A 22,177-nucleotide genomic window follows, 5' to 3' on the forward strand; every position below is an offset into this window, starting at 1 on the left:
ACCTAAAATTTATGATACGATGGAAATCCTTTTTACAATAGAAGAAGAGTCCTGGATTGTAGAAACCTGGGGTCAAGTCACCGCTAGACTTGAGTGAGAGTACCTTGATTTCATAGCAGCCGTAAACAACAAAAGTTTGGTAGAGATGTACCTTTGGGCGAAGCTAGCATGTTTCCGCCCTTCAGTCGTCCACCTTTCAGTATTCCAAACCAGAGTGGGCTCTCTTGGTGAACTGAATCAATTTATCATGACAAAAAGATTCCGTGGACGGAAGGTATCGTTAATGCAGGGTGATATATACCAATTACATTTGATCTAGTTACTTTGAGTGAAATTTCCTACAAATCGTCAAATTTATACTGATAGATCTCGCTCTTCTCTTATTCGCAGATGTACGGAGACTTTCAACGTCAGTATCGAGGGCTTCGTCTAATTATCAACAACTTGCGACACACACGTACGAAATTATATTTTTCGAGTTACAACCCTATGAAAGGTTTAGGGCAGTTACAGAGGGCTGTCCACTCGTCTATACTATGGTTTGGAATCATTGTTGGAAGTGTAGCGCTAAATGTTACACTCGTAAGACATAACCTATAAAATTTTCTGTAGACGCAGCCATGCCAGTGAAAAAAACGCTGCAATCAAGTGCCAGCACAGATTTTGAGTTCAAAATCACTGCGACATTTCAAACTGCCTTCTACTAATTTGTAACTGTCTAAGCCATTCGGGTATTGGACTTTGTGACAGAACGAACGAAACCAACGATTGCTTTTAACAATTTGTTGGGATAATGCTTTAGAATTGAAAAATTGTATTTGACGTTGCTTTCAGATCAACAAAGCTAACACTGCGGCGAAACCAGCTGCACCACCCACAGAAACCTTATTCGCAGCTCCTGTGAATGTAGAGACGGCAGCAGTTTTGGTTGAACCGGAAATCACAGAGGTGACAGGACCCGCAGAGCCTGAGGAAATCACAGCGGTCTTTGTCACAGGACCGGAGGAGCCAGTGGAAACAGCAACCGTAGTTATGAGGCTAACGGGAGTTGTAGTACCGGACGTCAATGTTAGCGTTGTAGGAGCAGTGACGGTGTAAGTGTTCCCGTAGGTAGTGATGGTGGTGGGCGATGGCACGAATGTGGTCACAACGGTGCCCGAGGCAGGAGGAGTAGACTTGGCGATCACATTGGTCACGGTGCATGGACAGTTAGTGATTGTAAGCGTGGTAGCTTTGGTGACCGTATATGATGCACCGTTAGTGATTATCGTAGTAGGCGCAGGGCAGTAGGTGGTCAAAATGGAAACCACTGAGACCTGAGTAACTTTCACAGAAGCAGCAGATCCAGCTTGAGTGGTTGTGGATTTTGGAACAGTGACAGTGAGAGTCGTTGGTTGGGAAACTGTGTATGTCACTCCATACGATGTAAATACTGTAGGCGATGGGCAGTAAGTGGTGAAGACTGTGACAGCATTGGTCTTAACCTTGGTAACCACAGAGGATCCCGATGCGATCGACGAGTTCGCAAAGAATTGTGCTTGGGCAGTTACTCCAAGAATAGCGGCAATTAAAATGCTGACGAAACGCATGGCTTGTGGATATTCGAAAAAATAGATTTAGCGAGTGTAGTGGTTGCTTTACCGAGCGAATGCTGTCGGAAAAAAATTCTTGGGAGCTCACAGCATATGGTTTATCCTGGCATTTTCGGGATTCCCAAAGGCTCTTTATATACCCTCTTTTTCTCACTTTTTCCAATTTTTAAACCAATCTGACGTTCGGTACGGTGTTATTTGGATCCTCTCGATGAAAGACGACCTATTCATTAAAAGAAGCACAACACCACCCAAAAATGACGGCTGCCCCACTGCATTACGAACAACACCACATGCACTTAATTTTAGCCTTTGTGAGTGGGACTGCCAGACTTGCCTGCAAGCTACTGCACCACCGAACGCTTAAAGCTATTGGATTTTTTTACCCTTAACGGAAAAGACGAAGAGGTCTTGGCATCCCAGGACCATTGGGAGATGCCTTGACAGTTGCTCGCACTGGGCACAAGTGTGGAGACCTGAGTCGGGGAGACAAGCGTGCAAAAAAAAAAAAAAAAAAAAAAAGGGGNAAAAAAAAAAAAAAAAAAAGTAGGTGGCTCACCGTGTGCTTGTCGTTATGCTACTGGCTACTGCTGTGAGGGGAACAAGCATAGATTAAACGTCGAAACAGGATTGAGCATACCGATAGTGGACCACTAGATCCCTCATTCCAAAGTAAATGAGATTGAACAATGCTGCAGGCAAACCCCAGGTGCAGCTAACGTGCATATGCACGCAGCAGTGATTCGACAGGGTACTTGCGAAAGTTCCTGAAAACTGCAAAATCAGTGTTGAGGGGTACCTTGTGATAGTACGTATGCGACCTTAGTGCAGATGCGACTGTAACGCAGTTGCAAGCGGGACATACGCCTCAGTACTGAGGTGTGCGTTCAAGTACATGGTCAATGATTGATGAACCGATTGTACTGATGTAAGATATTTTTGGTGCCGGCGTCAAACTGGGTATTGATCTGTTATCTTTTGCAAAGTGAACATGATCTTTTGCACAGTGGCTATGAGTTCTTTCATTGGTTGGTACACTATGATCTGTGGCTTGCAAGATCATCACAGACCTCTTTGGAAGTGATGAACACCCAACAGTCTATTTGCGCAAAACATTTGTGTACCCCCGCTCTTTGCCTAGGTTCCTTCTCCCTCACTATCGTATAACACTGCTGCTGCTTCTACCGCTGCAGCTGTTGTTGTCTCTTCTTGTTGATCTGTAGGTTCATGTAGATTGCTCAATCTTGGCGTGAACGGTAACGTGGACCAATCGTTTGGTGAAAGTCTAGACCGCTTTGCTTCTTGTGATGGGTGAGATGAATCATAACATTCGTGCTCACTGAACGCCCTCCCTAAAGTTGTATCTTCTTTTTCTGCGCTAGTAGCTGCATCCAACCCTACCAATCCTTTGTCCGCATCGTCATGCGATTCACCTTGCAGCAACTGTAACTGACTCAGTGCCTTGTTGTCGCTCTTGAGGTCTTGCAGTAGTGGCACAGTAACGTCTCCCTCGATCCCCATACTAGGATTTTGCACCATTGCTACCCTGTGTTTTTTGGGAACTCGATTCCACGGCCTGGATCGATCCCATTCCCAGAAAATACCAATTCGTCGCTTCAGAAATACCTCCCAGACCTGATCCTTGCTCCCAACACCGAGGTTCGCCACCAACGCACTTCGCAGAACTTGAACGGCTTTCCGTTTGCTACTTTTCACCAGAAATGGTGATTCCTCGGTGTAAGACTGGAACTGTGAAGTCCAGGAGTCGCTGGAACTACTGCTGTGGGACCCAGTCGTAAGGTAACTTGTGTTCATAGCATCATTCAACATCACAATCGCAGTCTTGTAGCGTTGGGCATACTTCGTCATCGCTGTGAACAGCGTAATAAGACTCTTGTTTTTGAATTGATGAGCAGAATCCACCGCTTGAGATGATGAACCATTGTGTAGATAGCTCGATACTACTTTGGACAGTCCTCTTATCACAATCAATTCGTATATCTGTTCCTCTTCATGGCTGTCCCCTCTATTCTGGTTTGACATTTGTTGAAAGTAAAACACATAATGCGTAAACTTATCAAATTTGACATGATTCAAACCTTCAAGTTCGTCTAATTGCGTAAAATGGTGTGCGTCAATCCATAGTGTCGATCGATTTATTTGGAGAGCCCTCTTTGCCAAGTTGATGCCGAACTCAACTTTACCCATTCCTGGAAGACCGAACACTTCATAGATGCATTTAGGTTGGAAACCATTCAAAACTTGATCCAGCGCCTCATACCCACTCAGCAACGGGTTAGGTTGCTCGACTATTAGCTGTGACAGCGAAACGCCAAGGGACATCGCTGTTTATAGCGATGGTTCGTGCACTTCGAGTGTAAGTTCAAGTTGAGATGAGATGAGTTAACGAAAAACCAAATTTTTGACCCAAACTTAAGAGACGTATAAGGGATCACAGGCAAGCTTATTTGAGTGCATCGACGTAGTTTACCTCTACATCATTGCCGAGTTTTGTATGCTATGTAATGTTACAATTAGGTTGTTACGTTTGTTACTAGTCTTGTCGAGTTGGGTGAAAGTGATTCGCAAGCCAAACCACTTCATGTTTTATGGTTCCATAGTCCTTGTCTTGGACCTTGAATCGTGTATCCCAGCTTATACTTACAAAAAGTAGTCCATCTGGGGCTTTTTGCTTGGAATTATCGCGTTACCCACATCATCCTGAGCAGGTACAGCTTCGAATATCATATAGTTTCTGTCCAACGTGTCCTCGATGCGCAGCACCGCTGCCACGTTCCCGCAACGATAACAGTAATTCGGTGCAGACCATACTGTGACGAGCCCGCCGTCAAACATCTCTTTGTAGCCTTCCATCACGAGCTGGTGTGCGCGTGCTATAAGCTCAAAGTCGTTGGTATGCAAAAACTGGTCCACCTCGTTCTTCCCAAAGAGAAATCCAGCTCCTCGCGGGGACAAGGACCACGTACTCACCTCATCCGGATCGCTCCATAGCAGATCGCACATTGCACCCTCATGCGGTACTTCCTGCTTGCGGTCTATAGCACGGATTTGATTGATCGTGGTCACATCTGGTGAAAGACCACCGTGTACGCAGAAAACCCTTCCGTTGATGATTGCACCCAGCGACAAATAGTCAAACACTTCGCAACAGTATCTCCACACGTTGCTGTTGCCGTATTTCCGCACGATCTCGTCGTAAAATCCGTATACTTTGGTAATTTGTCGAGTCTCATGATTGCCACGAATCATTGTGACACGGTCTGGATATCGCAGTTTGTAAGTCAATAACAGTAAAAAGCTCTCCAACGAGTAAAACCCCCGATCCACAAAGTCTCCCAAGAATATGTATTTGTTGTTTTCCACTCCTCCGCTCTTGTCGAACAATGTCAAAAGATCGTGAAGCTGTCCGTGGATATCCCCACAAATTGTCACCGGAGTATCCACATGCGTTACATTTGCCTCGTTCATGAGCAGCTCTTGCGCTCGCAAACATAGCTCGAACACCGTCTCTTCAGAGACGTGTTTGCCCTGTCTGAGCAGAGCTATGGTCTCATCCAGTTTCATCTGGTTTTACCAATATCTCCGCCACCTCTGGCTTATCGAGTCTATCACTAAAGTTGACCCGCTGAAAACGATGCAATTAGTTTCAGAGCTGTCCTAAAGATCTCTGGTAATGTTTTAAAGTGTTGAAACTTTAAGTTTATTGAATTATTTGACGCTTTCTTCGACCTCATCGCTTGAAATTTTTCAGACACACACTATAGAGAATAATTAAATATAGGAATTAACGTGTAAATCCGATGTTTGAGTCTAAGACAAACACTCACATTTAGGCGTATTAAGAGGCCTGATAAGAGGAAATTGTGCAGTTATGGTAGACCAAATGAAGCTTCTGAAATGGGGAAACCCAAGGCTTTTTTCAGATTCTGTTTGTGACTATTATCCGACGAGTTATGACGATTTGAACGCGTGGCTTGAGCGCGATCACAACCTCCCGCGGCTTGAAGTGCCCATGGCAGGTCCCACACAAGTGGATTTGCTGGATGCTGTGCTTTATGGGAAAGAGGGCGGAGATCTCGATCTGAAGCACAAACTACAGGCCGAATACGCCTTGTTTCAGGCAAGTTCTGGCAGTTTGAAGGCAGAACAGCAACAACAACAACAACAAGACACAAATAAGGACGGTAAAAATGAAGTTTTGCGCTTGGTACAACTGCTAGGATCTTTGGCTTTGGACGAGAACACTCTGGAATCACTTTGGCGTGTTCAGCGCGATTCTAACGATCCTGAAAAGGACTCGATTCCAAGCCCATCTGCAAGCAGGAATGTACAACAGAAACAATTGGACGAAGTGACCTCTTACTTAATTTCAAGTGCGCTACAGCGTGACATTGATCTCAAGCCACCACCACGGGATTTGGCTCCCCAGGATGATGTTGAGTTTGTTAAACAATGCATTGACGCTTTGATGAACGTCGTAGTGAAATCCAGCACAACTGGCGGCTCCCCGCCGCCAGAAAATCAAAATACAGAATCAAACGATGACACCGCCACAGCATTGAAGGACTTGCAACTGGCCCACAGCTTTCTCACAAAGAAATTCGAAAATGATAGAAATGAGTACATTCACAGCATAGAGAAACTAAACAGAACCCATAAAGAACTGGTTCAAGAAAACGCCTCCCACACTGCCAAAATAGCAAGCTTGGAAGGCAAGTGCAAGAGCTTGGAGCAGCAAAGAGACATTATGTCGAAGCATATGGAAAGCTTTTCCGCGTCCATTACCCCAACTAACAATTTGACATCTCCTCTGTCAAGCCCCGACTCTACAACCAGCAATGGAAATTCTTATTCGATCGGTGCAATAAGAGCAGAATTTAAGAAAATACTCACCGAAACCCGTTTGAGGCACGAAGAGGAGCTTGATCGTGAGCGTTCTTTGCGTAAGATACTCGAAAAGGAACTGGGGCGATAGAGAACAACACGGATTCAATAAAAGGCGCTTGCGCTGGTATTTTTGTAATATAATATATTTGGAGAGAAAGCTTGTTATTTGAAAAGGTTTATGTGGAGGAGTGAGGTGTTGTCATGCATTTCAGAAGTTTCCTAGCTTCTGGTATTCCTTACAATTTGCGGAATTCACTCAACACGGGGTAAATGGCTTCAAACGCCTGATAAATCTCCTCTCTTTGCTTTGCACCGGTGAGCACGATTTTCCCAGAAACGAAAATCAGCAGCACAATCTTGGGCTTAACCATTCTATAGATAAGACCTGGAAACAGTTCTGGTTCATATGAAGAGAAAGTACCATGCGAGAAAGCCAGACCTTCGAGACGGATAGGAAACTTCACATCACACGAGCCAACAATATTCTGGATTTTGAAGTCGGTAAATTTGGCACTAAATCCGATTTTTTGTATAATCCGTGCGTACTTTCTGCTTGCCAATTTTGAGTCGTCCTCGGACTTTGCACCGATAACTACCATCTTACCGGACGCAAATATAAGTGCTGTGGTCTTCGGTTCTCTAATACGCATAATCACAGCTGCAAACCGCTTTGGATTGTACTCTGCATTTCTCGCGTGCAATGCTACTGTTTTCAAGTCCAGTCGACAATCTAGGTTCACTGTAGCGACAATGTTTTGAAGCGTAGGTACTATACCAGAAGTTGTGGCACTATGACTTTCGTCATCCTCCGCTTTCGATACACCGCCGTTCGAGTTCTTTTCTTGAGATTCCCATACAGACCGTGTGCTGGGGTCAAATACAATCTTATTTGCCTCCTGGAAGTCCTTGAGGCGGTTTTCTTCAGACATCCTATGCCGTGTAAGAACCTATCGGTAAGCTTATTCGACCTTCTGTGTTGCTTCGGTGTTATTGTCTTACTTGTTGATGATTTTAACAATGGTGATGAGCTTGTCATTTATATATGAATTTGAATTTAAAGCTTATAAGTTGGATCTAGAAATACCATGATCTGGGCTAAAAAATAGAGTCCGCTGTAGATTTATTGGTTGCTGAAAGCACCAATTGTGTTAAAAACTGTGTGCTACGAATTTCCAGCTTCAAGTCGCTTTTACAAACGGCGAAATTGGAGCTCTGTAGGCACTTACGTCTCAGAAACCAGGATTTCGAGGAAGTTTTTACTTTGTATTTTGTGCTTTTCTCGCAGAAAAGATGGATTTCAAGACTCTGTATCAACTTAGTCATGAGTATGCCGAGCATGCGCTGAAAATGCGACCTTTTTTGGCCTCTGAAGCTCAAGTCAAGCAGTACCAAATGCTGATTTACCACGCGGTAAACGCGCTAAAATTGATCAAGTCAAGCCACCAGCTCAGTGCCGAACAAGATGTAATTGTCACGCTAGAGCTTTGCGATTTGCTTGTGCAGGAAACCTACGACTTAGATTTAGCCGAAATGTACCTGTCAAGTGTGTACGAACGCCTTTACGGTACGCCTTTGCTTCACCAAAAAATGCTCATTACATCTGCTCTTGTACAGGTTGCAAGGGCTAGACGCTCTTCAAAATACTTTAAAGATGCCCAACGGCTGGTAACGGGGGCTCTCGCGGATTTGGAAAGCTCAAATTCACGCTGGTCATTGTATTTCCAATTTCTTCGCATTGAACTCGTTGTGGCAAATACACCGTGCGATCCTAAGATACCCAAACTCTACGACGCTCTTATAAACAGCTGTGAGACGATCCTGGATATGCAAGTGTTTGTTATATGCTCTTATGTTTGCTATCAACTCAGTCAGAACCTAACTATCGATACGGTGCACCTCGATACGCTTTACTCGTTTCAAGACGAAAAGCTACCTGCACAACTCAGGCTTTGGAAAATTTTGACTGAGTTATTGATCCTGATACATCGCGATCGTAATATAACCACAAAGCTTACCGAGTTCAAGGATCTTATAGCAATCCATAAGAGGAAGCTAGGAAACTCCACATTTAGTTTGCATCTCGACGAGTTAGTTTCAATCTCAGTCGATACTCCCATTGTTCGCTACAAAGATTTCAAGAATATCATTCTGCTGTTTCAGAGTGTGAGCTACCTAACTAATTGCTATGATAAGAAGGCCAACTTTTCGTTGAGATTCTTGCCTAAAATTCGAATAGCTGCTGAGGAGCTCAAGCAGGTATCGGAAGCAATTGATTCGGAGCTGATTCACAGTCGAAGGAGCTTTTACAAACTTATTAGCGAGCTTTGCGAGTATTACATGTGCCTGGAAAGTTTGATATTAACCGGAAGCTGTGCTGACATCGAGGAAAAGTCCGATTACTCTCTACTTATTATTGCAATGAAAGCTCAATTGAATCATGACACGAAAACTGCTTTGGGAAAGTTTTCTATGCTTCAAGGTCCTCAAACCTCACCAGAGTTTCAATTGATTGGCCTGTGCTCAATTTTCACCATTCGGATAGCCGCTATGAGTAAGGCTGGAGGAATGGTCTCATTCCCGGAGTACCAAGAAGTTATTGAACTTTGGAAAAGCATTAACGCACTGTTCGACTCACATAATTTCCAGCAAAATCATATCTGGAACTGCACTATTGTCGTTTTGTGGATCTGCAGTCACTTTCAACCCTTTACTACTTCGAAGCTATCGAAAGAGGATGACGCAGGGTTCTTGGAAAAGCTCAATTTTTACTTCTCGGCTAATAGTTTTGCTCGCATCACCAAAAGTGTACCTGAGGGCTCTCTACAAAACACCGAATCTGCACCTGTGCTAAAAAAATCTCTCCTTTTGCATTTCCTTTTGAATTATCTAGCGAGTGCCGTTCTCGTTCATGACCTTGAAGAAAAGTGCCTGATAACTAATACCTGCTTTCATCTTGGAAAGCAACAACATATGCCATTAATGGAGTATACGTCTGGTCTGTCACACTTGTTGAACTGCGGGTTAGCCATGAAAAGTAAGGATGTCTCGATCACGAGGAGCAGGTTAAAAGAAGTTGTTAACGGTCTATTAACAGAAGGATTTCAGCGAGAAGCAGCACCAGTTGCCAAATAACGTAAAACATAATAATCGTGTTTATGACCAAGGCCTTTACGTAAACTGCGAGATACTACTCAATTGCTATCTTTCAACGAGGCGGTGCGTCGCATATTGTAGGCGACACCAGCCTGTTCGGATTTCATACTACTCTCGCTGTCTTTGATGTGACCGCGATCGTCCAAATCAACAGTACCCGCACTTTGGAAAAGCGAAACATCGCCGACCAACAATCCCAACGTGTCCAAAACTTGTTGAGGATCCGTCAAATGAGCTTTTGCAACGGTTTTCTTCGAAGCAGAGCCCACCGTCACAGGGTAAAACCCGTAGTGCCCACATTCATTCTTACCATCCGGAAATTTCTTTTCCCACACTTTTTCAATATCATTCAATTGTGAAAACATGTCTTCGTCGGTAAAATCATCACCTAGGCACAAAATGAACTCGGGCAATCGATTCTTTGGTATACTTTCGTCAATCTTAAAGCCCTCGTCGTCATACAGCTGTTTTTCACCAAGTGGATGCCAGACCAGCCTTTTCACAATTTCACCCTTGTTTACAAACTTGGGACGAACCTCGACATTGGCCTTACCTTCCATAACCTCCAGCCCCAGATCATTGGCAAACCCGTCAAGTGTTGCTTTCAATTTGGAAGCAAAGAATTCGCCTTGTTCTGGATCCGCTCTCCTGTAATGCCATGTCAATGCGACTTTTTTCTTCTCCACAAAAGACCCTGGTGTCTGCACGGTAATCTGATCCATGACATCTGCTACCTTCTCTTGCCAAGACATATCAAACTTTGTGGTTAAATTGACCCATTCTTCCGCTGCAACATCTTTCATGAAACATCCGTGTTCAGCACTCAACCCTAACTGAGGCATACGTGATCCTAACCATTTCGAAAGGAACTTTTGATCTCTCCCAGAGATGATCCAAATTTGATTATTAGGATCGGCTGCCAATTTCGAGAGTATGCGGAAGAGTTTGGCACTTGGAATGGCTGCTGCTGGGTCTTGAACAATCGGTGTCAAAGTCCCGTCGTAATCGAAAAGAAACAACCTACGCTTTGATGCGTGGTAAGTACGCAGTAACAATGGCCGGTTGAGTGCAGGAGTTATCTTACTGTCTTCTGAGTCCTTTTTCTCAGCAATTGCAACCATTCTCTTGAGGAAGTTAGCATTCCAATCTTGCGTCGTTGGCACTTTCGACCACAATTTCTTCTCCAGGGTCGCCTTCTCCTGTGTTGTCATTGATAAAGCTTTTTTGATTGCCTTAGAGACTGCTACGGCATCCCAAGGGTTGACGAGAATTGCACCCTTCAATACAGTGCTAGTACCAGAAAATTCGCTCAGTACGAGAGGATTCGCGTAACAGTTTTCCTTTGTTGATCTGCTTTTCACGGTAACGTACTCCAGAGCAGTAGTGTTCATGCCGTCTCTAACACTTGTGATTAGACAAAGGTCAGCAGCCCTCAACAGGGAGTAATATACGTCTTCAGGAATACGCATATGGTAATGTTGCACTGGTGCAAAATTCAAAGATCCATACTGAGAGTTGATAGAGTTGACAAGGTCATTGACTTGTTGTTCCAGCTTCAAGGCATTGTCAGCGGACGTTGGTCTGCTCACCTGAATCAACACGACTTTGTTTCTCCATTCCGGGTACATGGCCAAGAAAGATTCGAAGGCCTGCAATTTTTGAACCACCCCCCGCACGGTGTCAAGTCTGTCTCTTCCGAATATAATTTTTTTGCCTTCATAGGCAGCCTTAATCGTTTCTACTTTGGCATCAATGTCAGCAGTGAATGCTTTGCGCAGAATTAGCTCAGTGTTGACACCTGTAGGAGATGAGTCGACAACCACATCACCACCATACGCACTGATGAGCCATTCGTCTTTGCCTTTGGTATTTGTCCTGTTTTTCGTAGAGGTTGAATCCAAAAGTCGTTTGCATCCGGACACAAAGTGACGGGCAAACCCATCGTTTTGAAAACAAACTCGGTTGCTTCCAAGAATACCGTCCAACAATTGCTTACGTTTGGACAAGCACCTGAAATACTCGTTACTAGGCCAAGGCGCATGGTGGAAATACGCAATGACAGCGTCTCCAAAACGCATGCGCAAAAGCTGGGGTAGAAGCATTAGATAGTAATCGTGGACCCAAATAATATCGCCCGGTTTGTAAATTTGGGCCACTTTGGCCGCGTACGCTTCGTTGAATTTGACGTAGTCGTACCACCATGTATTTTCCTGCTGACCGTCTGAAGGGGCATTCAAAATGTAATGTAATGCTGGCCATACCACCTTTTCAGCAAATGCACGCCAGCGGGCCTGGTCTCTACGTAATAGCCATACAGGGTGCACGGTCATCTTATTCTTCGAGTCCTCTTGACTTTGCAATTTTTCGGCCATGGCTCGTTTTTGTTCTTTGGAAAGATAGAGCGGATCCTCATTGAGCTCTTGAGAGTTGTATTTGGAATCCTCAGTGGCCTCCTCGGCGGTTTTCTGCGGATCTGTGGGTGCAATGTAGGAGAATGCGTTACCGGGGTCAATTTCGCCAGTCCATCCAATTACATGTTCTTCCCAGTCAGGAGAGTCCCGCAGGAGGTACAACGAGGAGTGTAGGGCGCTGTTGCCACTGATGGGCTCCATAATCCACTCGTCGGATGGATCATCTCCCCGCAATGCCGAATATTTGTCGTTGCGACCGATACGGTAGGGAAGTTGCGGGACGCAGTTTATGATCCGGCCCGACACGACGGGCCCGGTAGAATCTTGTTGAGAGGACTCTGGCTGATTTGAGCCATTGGTATTTTCACTCATTGAGGCCTTTCGTAACGTCTTTCGGACTTCACTTCCTGCCAAGTTTTGTATCAGATACCTTTTATCGAACTTCTAGAGGTGTAGTTAGCTCAAGAATACTAAACCCCCTTTCCCTTTCTTTAGCTTTCCTCACTCTTCAGACACAGGAACGCTCAAACAGGTGATCGCGATTCAATTTTTTTTTTTTGCTTGAGATACGAAAAACAAAAAAAAAAAAAAAAAAAAAAAAAAANAAAAAAAAAAAAAAAAAAAAAAAAAAAAAATAGAGACAACATGTGATATTCACGTGTTTATTTTTAACAGTGTGTTTATCACGTGATCGATGCGTAAACGGTTTTGTGGCAATTCGATCCTGTCGTAATTACCACACTTCGAACACACGATTGGTCAAAAGATACAGTTTCGCAAGGATGTCTTGGGAGTTCTGTTGCATCGGCAGCTGTGGTGAATCCAGCAGGGCCGGTTTGGTATCTTGAACGCCCTGGTTGAGCTGTGAAATGCATTGGAGATTAGCGTGAACGCGCTTAAGATACTGGGCGGTGATATTCTGTTGTTGTTCGGCGGAAAACTGCGTTGGGTTTGCGTTCATTTGATTGATTCGTGCTAGAAGCACGCTGTTGATGTGCAACAGCAGCTGGACTTTGTATTGTGCGTGTGTTTGATTGTTGTTCATGGCGCTTACCGAAGGATTGTGGGTTGTAAGTTGATAATGTTTGTTCGAATTGTAAAATTACATGGAATGTTGTATGATGAGTGTCAGAAATTTAGGAAGATAAAGGTGATTTCGTGGGTAGTGATGATGGTTTCTATGCTGTGCAGTGAAACTTGTGGACGACTGGGTAGCGAGCCAATGTTACTGAGGTTTGGCTCTGAATGATGTTGTGGCTGAGCAAGATTTGGAATCTGGGTTTAAGACAAGTGTGGGTACGATTGATGAATCCGATTTGCGAATCTTTCGTTCGAAATGCTCAAAGATTCGAATTTTGGCTCATCGATCAGCCTAACAAGTCAAAGCTAAGTTGTTTAACTGAGATACAGAAGTATGTTGCTTCTTGAAGCTTCTTTTCTTCTTTGATGTCTTTTCACAGTAGATTGAGCTGTTAAAAATTAGTCAGAGTCGGTAGCTAATCCTAGTGGTGCCGTTTTTCTGAAAGCATGTCGTTACAGCTCAGCGGCCAATCTATGAAGTACGGTAGGCAATTTAAGTGATCATCAACTTCAACATCTTGATAAGTAGAAGGACGTCTTTTGATTATGATTGTGTAACTTGAATGCTAAGTCACACCTAGAAAGGAAAAGGGGTCGCTCGAGGAGATCAGAATACACATGTACTCGTTTCCCGAGACTTACGGTTTCCACGACAAGCAAAGAGGTTGTTGCAGAGTAAGCACTGTGAAATAAAACCCATGACTACTTTCATTCGCGTAACGCGCATGTTTGAAGAACATACGATGCTTTTTTATCAACAGGGTCGGGGTATTGTGGGGTCGTTGAAGGTTTAAGAGGCGGTCTTACGGACACTTTGAGATACAGAATGCTCTCTAAGAAAATATTGAACGATGTTCTTGGCTGGCACAGTGGTTCGTTCACATCCTAAATTTCAGAGGTGCTTGGATTCCATCCGCAAGATCAGCCTAACGCGGAGTTGACTCAGCGATGCATGTTGAAATACTTAGAGACACATCATTTGATTTTTACCACCGCTAGCAGCAACAGCTGGAAATACTGCGATTTTGGGAGAAGGCGAAACTATACTCAAATGAGCCACTTAGCGAAGTGCTGCATATTCTGAGTAGTGGCTCAAAAGCCAAAGCCAATTTTCACCCAACCACTCTTCACAACACGAAACTGAAGATACTTGTCCATTGGCAAGAGAGTTTTGAATAACAAATTTTCGCTTCTCAGGCACTACGGTGCTAAGAAATTGATTGAGGTCTTTTAATGTTTGTTTGAGTGTGCCAATAGAGGTATTCCCAAAAAGTTCAGTACAGCTGCTGATTAAAGGAAATAAGAGAATACGTGAGAAATACGAACATCAGCGTCTAACGGGTTTTCGTTACACGAAGAATCGAGACTGCTGGTACGTACACAGTGATGCACTCTTGGTTTAATGGTGAATCGGAGTTTGTGGATATTGGTGATGGTAGCCTTAGATCATTACCAGGATAAAGTAAGCTTCGAAGAATTTTCGTCTATCGTTGATAACATGCTTTCCAAAGGTGTGAGCTACGTCCTTTCGCGGAAAATTTTAAGAGCCCAGCTTGTTGAAGAACGATTTCAGTGGGTAGTTTAAGTCATCGAAGAGTCTTCCCGTATAATTCGATTTGGAGATACTCATTTTTGGGCTTTCAATTGTTTGACTATGCTAATGGCCATATCTGTCGCCCTCATATCTTTTTGAATCTGAAATTTCTGTTTTTATGTTATAGAGTGGATTGCGACATTAAGAGATTTGAAAACTTGAATGCTTTCAAAGACTTCATCGATAAGCTCAGTGTATCGTACGACTTCGTAATATGAAAATAAACTCATTTGCTTGTCCAGGGTTAGTGACCTAATGCTTTTGACACAGTAGACTATTGAAGGAGTCGCCAATGTACATGATTTTGTAAACGCATAGTTGTGACGTTGGTCACGTGTTCCATCCCCGCAAAGCCTACATTCTGGATCTAGTAGATAAGCCCTATGTATTGCAAAGCCCTACGTATTGCAAAGCTCTAGGTATTCAAATTCGTACATATTTCAAAGCCCTACGTATTCAAATTCGTACATATTTCAAAACCCCATACGTATTCAAAGCCCCACGGATTCAAAGCCTTCAAGGGACCACCGCTAAAACCGCCAAATCCATATATCCCTGTTTTCTCACACCGGTTTTGAATTGCACAATTAAAAACATCTATCACGTGACCACTCCCACCCCGGGTCAATGACCTATGGGTATCTCACCCAATTCTAACTTTAGAATAGAAACTGTTGCCCCCTAACGTTTACGTAACCACAGTCCGTTGATGGCCATTGGCGTCTCTATGACGAAAACATGGAAGATATCATGCACAGACAGGGTGTAAATACGAAGTGTAAATACGAAGTGTAGATACGTTATGACCTGAGTGTTAGAGCAACAGTAACCGAAAAAGTGAGAACCACAACCTTGGCGCTATTCTCCACGCCCAGTCAATCGACTATGTCAGCTATCTTCTGTACATTGCCTAACAATTATAGCCGCAACGTCTCTGCTGTGATATCTGATCACTGCCCACTCTTGTCCTCCACATGGTGCCTCTGTTTCCGTGTCTGTTTCCGCGTCTGCTTCCGCATCTGCTTCCGCGGATCCTTGTAGTACTCACAAGTACTTCATAGCTGATCCTCCTAGCGTTCCGCACCTGCAGACAAATAGCTCTCTTACACAACCACTACCAGTCTGCACCCACACAGAGGGTCGTCGTCATTACTCCTCACTAGTGTGTGTGTGTCTCTCTATTTAGCTACGCACTATTGAGAGTGGTGCTTCGGCGGTAAGTGCTCCAAATCTGTTAAGGCCGTCTCGGTTGTCGGTTGTCTACCGTAAGCGTCTCTCTCTCTCTCTCTCTCTCTCTCTGTCTATTTTACCCACGAAAAACATGCGCTCGCTCTTCGCCCGTTCTGTTCTCTGTTGCGTTCTCACAAGGAACCGAAGTGCGACCCGCGAAAAAAAATATACACTACGACTAAATCAAGCTCCCGGGCTCTCCGCGCTGCACTACGCCACTGCGCTTATGCTGGGCAACGCCCGTTGCTTCGCCCCTGCACCACATACTCTCAATGCAGTAAAAGAATGAGACCCATACAGTGCCAACGGCGTAGAACGGAGAGCCTCTCGATGAGTGCGATGATCCAGGAATAGGTTGGGCTCATTCTGTTCAATGTTCATGAACAGTCTAAATATATATACGTTGCGGTACGGAGTTGGTAGACCTCATCTCTGCTAGAATCTTTGGTCTGAGAAGTGTCAACATTCAGATATAACTCGAGTTTGTTTTCTCCGCCAAGACTCATCCATTCTAGAACATTGTCTTTGAGTTTTTCAGCACCAACAGTGGAAAAAAAATATCATCAAACAGCTGGTGAAGAGAAGCAGAGAGAGAGAGAGAGAGAGAGAGAGAGAGAGAGAGAGAAAAGTAGAGACAAGGTGTAAAATAGTGCATTTCGTTTTCGCTCCACACATCCTGCTCCACATCCCACCCATCATGCACAGCTCGCTTCGCTCGCTGTGCCTCGTGGTTACGCTGCCATGGGAGTTCATAAGACGGGTGTATCGCGGAGGACTCAACACCCGTAACATCCCAGCATTTGCATTCAACTTCGCACTCAACTTCTGTCCCGTGTTCATCTGGCTGTGCGTTTTCAAAAACGCAGACCTGATCCCCACCAGCTGGCGTCCGCCCATCCACAACAAAGCCGCTTTTCTGGCAGACGTTTTCATGTTCGGAGACCTAGCGGGCGAACTAAAAGCACAGCTGGGTACCAACGAAGGCCAGCTGCTCACGCCGTTGTCGTGGCTCGCAGCAGCGCTTTTCGCGCTGCTGGTGTGCAGTCTACTGCCAATATCGCTGTGGTACTACCTGTATTACTGCAAAAGATGCCAAGCCAACGTCTTGGACCCCTACGCACATCTGTTCCACCGTGGGTACAGGTTTTCGCCCACCAACCGCCGCGTGCTGCTGCCTTTTTTGTATCTATTGCTGGCGTTCGTGGGACTAAATTCCGTTAACCTGCTGGCTTGGCAACGCGAATCCAACTTTAACAAATTCAAAGACATCCTGGCCTGGGTCTCGTACGTGCTGCTGCATCTCATCGCTCCAATCCTCACCGCCGTGTACCTGTACGTTTTCCAACCGCCCGGCACACTCAAGGCCTTTTCATTAGCCATGGGCACTCAAAATATCTGTGGTGTTTTAACGCATTTATCATTGCCCATGGCACCACCTTGGTTCATCCATATGTACGGGATCCGCGACACACAACATGTCTCGTACGAACAAGATGGCTACGCTGCGGGTCTAACCCGTGTAGACTCCCATTTGGGAACTCATCTTAACTCCAAAGGTTTCCACAAGTCCCCCATCGTTTTCGGTGCCGTACCCTCTTTGCATTCAGCCATGGCTGTTCAATGTTTCTTGTTTTTGATCACCCGTGCGGCATCTACCAAGGCTACACTTCCCCTCGTTGTGGACCCAAATACAGACTCAGAAGAGACACCTGTGGGGCCTTCGCCGCTAATGTCGTCCACCACGTCGAAAATCTCAGATTCCGCTCTTGAACGGGGCTCGTCACTTGACCCTGACTGGTCTTCAGAAGATATCGAGCTCGATCTTCTGTCCAGAGATTCTGGTGATTCAAAAGCTTTTTTCACGTCATCCACCGTGACGTCGACCCATCCCAAATTCCGTTACGGTACTCCGGTGCCTGTGAGGGCCCTCAATTCTAAATTGTTGTCCATTTTCCACATGGCTTTGATTCCTCGTTTCTTAGGAACCATGTTTCCGATTTTGCAATGGTGGAGTACCATGTATCTCGACCATCATTTCCGCTTTGACCTTTTTATTGGTTTGTGTTATGCTGTCACCAGTCATCTGCTCGTAAATGCATTCTACTTGCAACCCCGAGTACTGAAAAAATGGTGCGAGATACGAATGGACACAGCACCCGATACCCATAAAGAGGCCAAGACCATGGGGATGCGTGTATTTGAAGATACAGACGTCGAATGGTTTTTCGATCCTTTTGCATGAAATTTCTATTCTCGTCCTTAGCGTATATATACAAATCGAACATTTTCTATTATAACGGAATCCATGAATTAAGCTTAAGACATAGATTGTAAATCACTCTCCGACTCTAGGGTCCATATGCCTTCCGCATGGAAACACATCATGCTTCTGATTCTGCACTGGGATAACTTCCCTCAAATCTTAGCGTTTAGAAATTTCCAGGCCCACGATGTCATTCTATGCACATTCAATTCTAGTGCCATTTTCTAGTCTGTACATGATAAAGGTTTCATCATTTATTACAATTGGATCTATTATTTTACACACGTTTCCCGCCGGGTACTAGCATCGTTATAGTATTCCCACTGAGTAGCATTTTCCCTGCATGTCTTTTAATTTCTTGGTCGTGGTCGTATTCGATCACATCTTCCAAAACTACATTAACAAAGTCGTCGTAGCCCACTAAAGTGCCCGCAAACTCGCGGTGTGACGTTAACATAACCCATACGGGTTGACCCACGGTTTTGTCGATAATTTCAAGCGGGAGAATCTCGGCAATTGACATGTGTATGGGTGAGGTGAGAAGGTAGATGAAGGAGGTTTTTGTTGGGCCAGGTTGGGCCAGGCTAGGTGTTGTTAAGCGTGGTTTGGTTGTCTCTTCTATAGTAATGAAATTTGAATAAAAAATATGGTCGTAAATTATAGTTAGATGGCTGATCGTGAATAGTGATTTATAGAGGTTCTGTACCTAGAAGTAAGTTCAGTAGAGTAGGGAAGTTGCGTTGAGATATGCAGAAGGTTGTGCATTAAGACGGTTGGAATATAAATTTGGGGGGATATTTGTTCGTTGCCAGGACGGTAAACAATTGTAACGTCACGTGATAAATTGATATACAATTCTGCAAAGAGGAGGTGTAGATGTTGTGGAAGATAACAGGGGGATTGATCTCAGTGCAAAGTAGTATGGTGTATTATGTCATTTTCTGCTCTTTCGCATCTGGTTCGGTTTCCCTTCTGTGACGTCCATTGTCGTTCTTCGGCGGGCTTGGCTTGAAATGGACCAAATTAGCACCATCAATGGCATCGCTGCAAGATCAGAGTAAGAAGTACGATCTCCGAAGTCTTCCCTATGGTCGAATGTTGGGATCCGATGAGTATGGGAGAAAAATATACACGTGATCAAATGTACAAGCAGCACCCAGACACCTCACGTACACAGTGCTTTCTTCTCATAGCTCTGCTACTAATTTGTCACTGTTCTCAACACCACCACTACACTTCTACTTTTGATCAAACGCGTTTGTTAAAACTCAACATCTCACTGTCCTAAAACTATCGCACAACGCCCTCACTTGCATCATGAGTTCTACCCTGCCGCTGCACATGTACATCCGTCCGCTGTTGATTGAAGACGCGCATGAAGTAATCGAGCTTGAAAGTAGGGGATTCCCACCTGAAGAAAGAGCGTCTCGTGAAACAACTGAGTTCCGTTTGAAAGTTTGTCCCGAACTGTGCTCCGGTCTTTTCATCCGGGACGTGGATGGTCTCGAAGTTAAGGGCGAAAAATTGATTGGCCACATTCTAGGTACTAAGGTCCCTTCATCGTCTGATAGCTCGCATGGTTCCAAAATAACTTTGGAAAGCATGGGTCAAGCACACGACGAATCTTCCACCACCGTTGGTATCCACTCGGTAGTGATTGCGCCCGAGCACCAGAAAAAGAACCTGGCAACGTTACTGCTCACCGACTACATTCAAAAGCTCAGCAACCAAGAAGTGGGCCAAAGAATCGCAATCATAACGCACGAGCCGTTGGTTCCCTTTTATGAACGCATTGGGTTTCTACTCCAAGGTGAAAACGTCCAGGTCAAGGCCGACGCTGCCTTTGCCAAGTCCAAATGGTGCGATATGGTCCGCGAGTTGGTGAAGGAGGAGTATGAGAATTAGTTGATTCCAAGACGAAGAAGGTCCCGAAACTAAGTCAATACACGATGCCCCCATTATAAAGTTGAATTGTGGTCTGGACAGCCGTATAGCCGTTACAGGAAGAAAAACAAGATACAACTTACAACATTGAAAGCTTCTCACACAGCACTGTGCGTGAGTCTGGGTTTTTTTTCACGCAAAGCCATAAAGGCTTGCTTAAAAAGCTCACTATGTATATACTGTAATGCGTCCGTCAGTTTTAAAGGTAGCTACAGATTTTTCCATTTAGATACTGCTATTTTTGCCTACCCTTCTAATTAGTCCAAGGCTCCCTTTACCGGATTGTACTCCCCGCCCCGCTAACCATTTCTCAGCCCGACTTTTCCGACTCGACTCCGTAGCGGGGAATTCAACGTCAGTGTCGTCAGCTTTGTTGCAGCAATAGTTCACAGCTTTCGTGTGGCTTGCTATGCTGCAATTATAGACAATTGCAATTGTCCCTTAGCACACAAGCAAGAGCAAGTAGCACACAATACGATATGCATAGCATCGCAGGAAACATGACTATATAAGGGGAGTATAGATCCAGAATATGTGGGAGAGGTAACTGTATGTTTGCCCAGTCGACTAACTATATCATCAAGCTCAAACATGCTACAACATACTATTAGAGGTACTAGAGCACTCCAAACTTTGTCTTTGCGTGCAGCCAGAAGTGGGAATGCCGTGAGAAGCATCTCCGGTGCGAGTTCAAGCAACCCAAAATCCAAAACTCCAAAAAGCTCATCACAAGAGCAAATGGACGCAAACAAGAAGAAACTGGAAGACTTGGAGAAGAAATCCGGGTCCATAGGAGGAGGCAACTTCCAGAGGCCGAGCCGTGAAGAGCTCAAGAAAAAGGGTGACGAAGCACAAGTCGAGCAGCAGAGACCCGACGACGGTGTGTATTAGACCCCACTGCGCTCAGCTAGCATAAAAATAGCTCTGCGATAAGCCAGGGTCGCATGAAGAACAACCAAATATATATAAAATTCGTTATGAAATCTGCAAGCTACGTACAAATCAATATTCTTAGGTTCAACAAACTTTTAGTTGGTGTCAAACTATAAGGGTTGTCACATAGATTGAAGTTAACGATTGGTACAGTACAGTTATGGGGGACGAATCTGACAAAAACTGTGTCGTATGCTACGAGGCTGGGTCTATGAGTTCTTGGGTCTCTTCGTGTCTACGAGTGGAAAATGACAATATTTGCGTGCGGCTGACTAGTTAACAACGACTTGCCTTAATCTGATGAGAACACATTGAAGCACATCCATCATTTCTGAAAAGACCCGTTGAATGATGTTGGCGTTAGCAGAAGAGAGAAGTACGAGAATTTAAAATATGTGATCACGTGCGCAAACTAAACTCTTGACCAGTGTTTGTACCTAGCTATAACCTCACTATTATAAAAGAATATGTGTTTTGGAGTCTACCGAATCCCGTGGCAACGAAAAACGTCAAGCGTTGATCGGATGCTCTCAAGAAAACGGAAAGAAAAAGTGCTCCATGTTGATATCTTGAAGTCTTCCATACAAATTAGGCTAGCTTTAACCGGTTGGATGGATCTAGAATTAAACACGTGAATGTTTCGGAGTCCTTGATCATTATGAACGAGCGAGTCGGCGGATTGGCTTTAGAGGCTCTTCCCCAGTTAGGTATTGGCAATGAGAATCACAGGAGACATGTAAAGAATAGATAGGCAGCACGGGCACCCACTTTACTAAGTATACCTCTTTGTTCAACGATAATGTGCCTCTTCTCAACGTCGAATCGTCGTTCATTCCCCTGGTCACGTGACATCAATAGTCCTCTAGTGACATTCAAGAGTTTCGTATTTGAAAGCCTGGAAAAACGACCTTGTTCGTAGAGACACGCTGAGCATAAGTCTCAGCTCAATGAATCACAACCAGTCATGCCATCACCGACGTGATTCCAGTATCAATATTCCTTAACGTTTAGCTATCACTTTCCACGTCTCACTTTAACTCGAACACAAATCACCTAAATGTAGTCATGG

General features: G+C 44.5%; 12 protein-coding genes across 12 annotated transcripts; 5 read left to right on the forward strand and 7 right to left on the reverse strand.

Moving 5' to 3' along the window:
- Positions 1-830: 830 nt before the first annotated feature.
- On the reverse strand, positions 831-1,589 carry SPI1 (LALA0S07e01398g1_1; the record flags this gene model as incomplete). The annotated part of the gene is made up of 1 exon (XM_022771361.1): positions 831-1,589. One exon carries the CDS (start codon positions 1,587-1,589, stop codon positions 831-833), a length of 759 nt encoding a protein of 252 aa, XP_022629276.1.
- Positions 1,590-2,729: 1,140 nt separating this feature from the next.
- RAD55 (LALA0S07e01420g1_1) lies at positions 2,730-3,935 on the reverse strand (the record flags this gene model as incomplete). The annotated part of the gene is made up of 1 exon (XM_022771362.1): positions 2,730-3,935. The coding sequence occupies one exon, from the start codon at positions 3,933-3,935 to the stop codon at positions 2,730-2,732; it is 1,206 nt and encodes a 401-aa protein (XP_022629277.1).
- A 318-nt stretch (positions 3,936-4,253) lies between these two features.
- PPH3 (LALA0S07e01442g1_1) lies at positions 4,254-5,177 on the reverse strand (the record flags this gene model as incomplete). The annotated part of the gene is made up of 1 exon (XM_022771363.1): positions 4,254-5,177. One exon carries the CDS (start codon positions 5,175-5,177, stop codon positions 4,254-4,256), a length of 924 nt encoding a protein of 307 aa, XP_022629278.1.
- A 307-nt stretch (positions 5,178-5,484) lies between these two features.
- Positions 5,485-6,588, forward strand: PEA2 (LALA0S07e01464g1_1; the record flags this gene model as incomplete). Its single annotated transcript, XM_022771364.1, has 1 exon — positions 5,485-6,588. The coding sequence occupies one exon, from the start codon at positions 5,485-5,487 to the stop codon at positions 6,586-6,588; it is 1,104 nt and encodes a 367-aa protein (XP_022629279.1).
- A 148-nt stretch (positions 6,589-6,736) lies between these two features.
- SPT15 (LALA0S07e01486g1_1) lies at positions 6,737-7,429 on the reverse strand (the record flags this gene model as incomplete). The annotated part of the gene is made up of 1 exon (XM_022771366.1): positions 6,737-7,429. One exon carries the CDS (start codon positions 7,427-7,429, stop codon positions 6,737-6,739), a length of 693 nt encoding a protein of 230 aa, XP_022629280.1.
- Positions 7,430-7,790: 361 nt separating this feature from the next.
- SCC4 (LALA0S07e01508g1_1) lies at positions 7,791-9,632 on the forward strand (the record flags this gene model as incomplete). Its single annotated transcript, XM_022771367.1, has 1 exon — positions 7,791-9,632. The coding sequence occupies one exon, from the start codon at positions 7,791-7,793 to the stop codon at positions 9,630-9,632; it is 1,842 nt and encodes a 613-aa protein (XP_022629281.1).
- Positions 9,633-9,691: 59 nt separating this feature from the next.
- Positions 9,692-12,436, reverse strand: TPS2 (LALA0S07e01530g1_1; the record flags this gene model as incomplete). Its single annotated transcript, XM_022771368.1, has 1 exon — positions 9,692-12,436. The coding sequence occupies one exon, from the start codon at positions 12,434-12,436 to the stop codon at positions 9,692-9,694; it is 2,745 nt and encodes a 914-aa protein (XP_022629282.1).
- A 361-nt stretch (positions 12,437-12,797) lies between these two features.
- On the reverse strand, positions 12,798-13,109 carry SNF11 (LALA0S07e01552g1_1; the record flags this gene model as incomplete). Its single annotated transcript, XM_022771369.1, has 1 exon — positions 12,798-13,109. The coding sequence occupies one exon, from the start codon at positions 13,107-13,109 to the stop codon at positions 12,798-12,800; it is 312 nt and encodes a 103-aa protein (XP_022629283.1).
- A 3,556-nt stretch (positions 13,110-16,665) lies between these two features.
- Positions 16,666-18,210, forward strand: IPT1 (LALA0S07e01574g1_1; the record flags this gene model as incomplete). The annotated part of the gene is made up of 1 exon (XM_022771370.1): positions 16,666-18,210. The coding sequence occupies one exon, from the start codon at positions 16,666-16,668 to the stop codon at positions 18,208-18,210; it is 1,545 nt and encodes a 514-aa protein (XP_022629284.1).
- A 298-nt stretch (positions 18,211-18,508) lies between these two features.
- Positions 18,509-18,754, reverse strand: LSM5 (LALA0S07e01596g1_1; the record flags this gene model as incomplete). The annotated part of the gene is made up of 1 exon (XM_022771371.1): positions 18,509-18,754. The coding sequence occupies one exon, from the start codon at positions 18,752-18,754 to the stop codon at positions 18,509-18,511; it is 246 nt and encodes an 81-aa protein (XP_022629285.1).
- Positions 18,755-19,548: 794 nt separating this feature from the next.
- On the forward strand, positions 19,549-20,136 carry PAA1 (LALA0S07e01618g1_1; the record flags this gene model as incomplete). The annotated part of the gene is made up of 1 exon (XM_022771372.1): positions 19,549-20,136. One exon carries the CDS (start codon positions 19,549-19,551, stop codon positions 20,134-20,136), a length of 588 nt encoding a protein of 195 aa, XP_022629286.1.
- A 630-nt stretch (positions 20,137-20,766) lies between these two features.
- Positions 20,767-21,066, forward strand: FMP16 (LALA0S07e01640g1_1; the record flags this gene model as incomplete). Its single annotated transcript, XM_022771373.1, has 1 exon — positions 20,767-21,066. The coding sequence occupies one exon, from the start codon at positions 20,767-20,769 to the stop codon at positions 21,064-21,066; it is 300 nt and encodes a 99-aa protein (XP_022629287.1).
- Positions 21,067-22,177: the final 1,111 nt, after the last annotated feature.

Source organism: Lachancea lanzarotensis, scaffold LALA0S07 (genome assembly GCF_000938715.1).
Source record: "Lachancea lanzarotensis genome assembly LALA0, scaffold LALA0S07, whole genome shotgun sequence".
Taxonomy (NCBI): Eukaryota; Fungi; Ascomycota; class Saccharomycetes; order Saccharomycetales; family Saccharomycetaceae; genus Lachancea; species Lachancea lanzarotensis.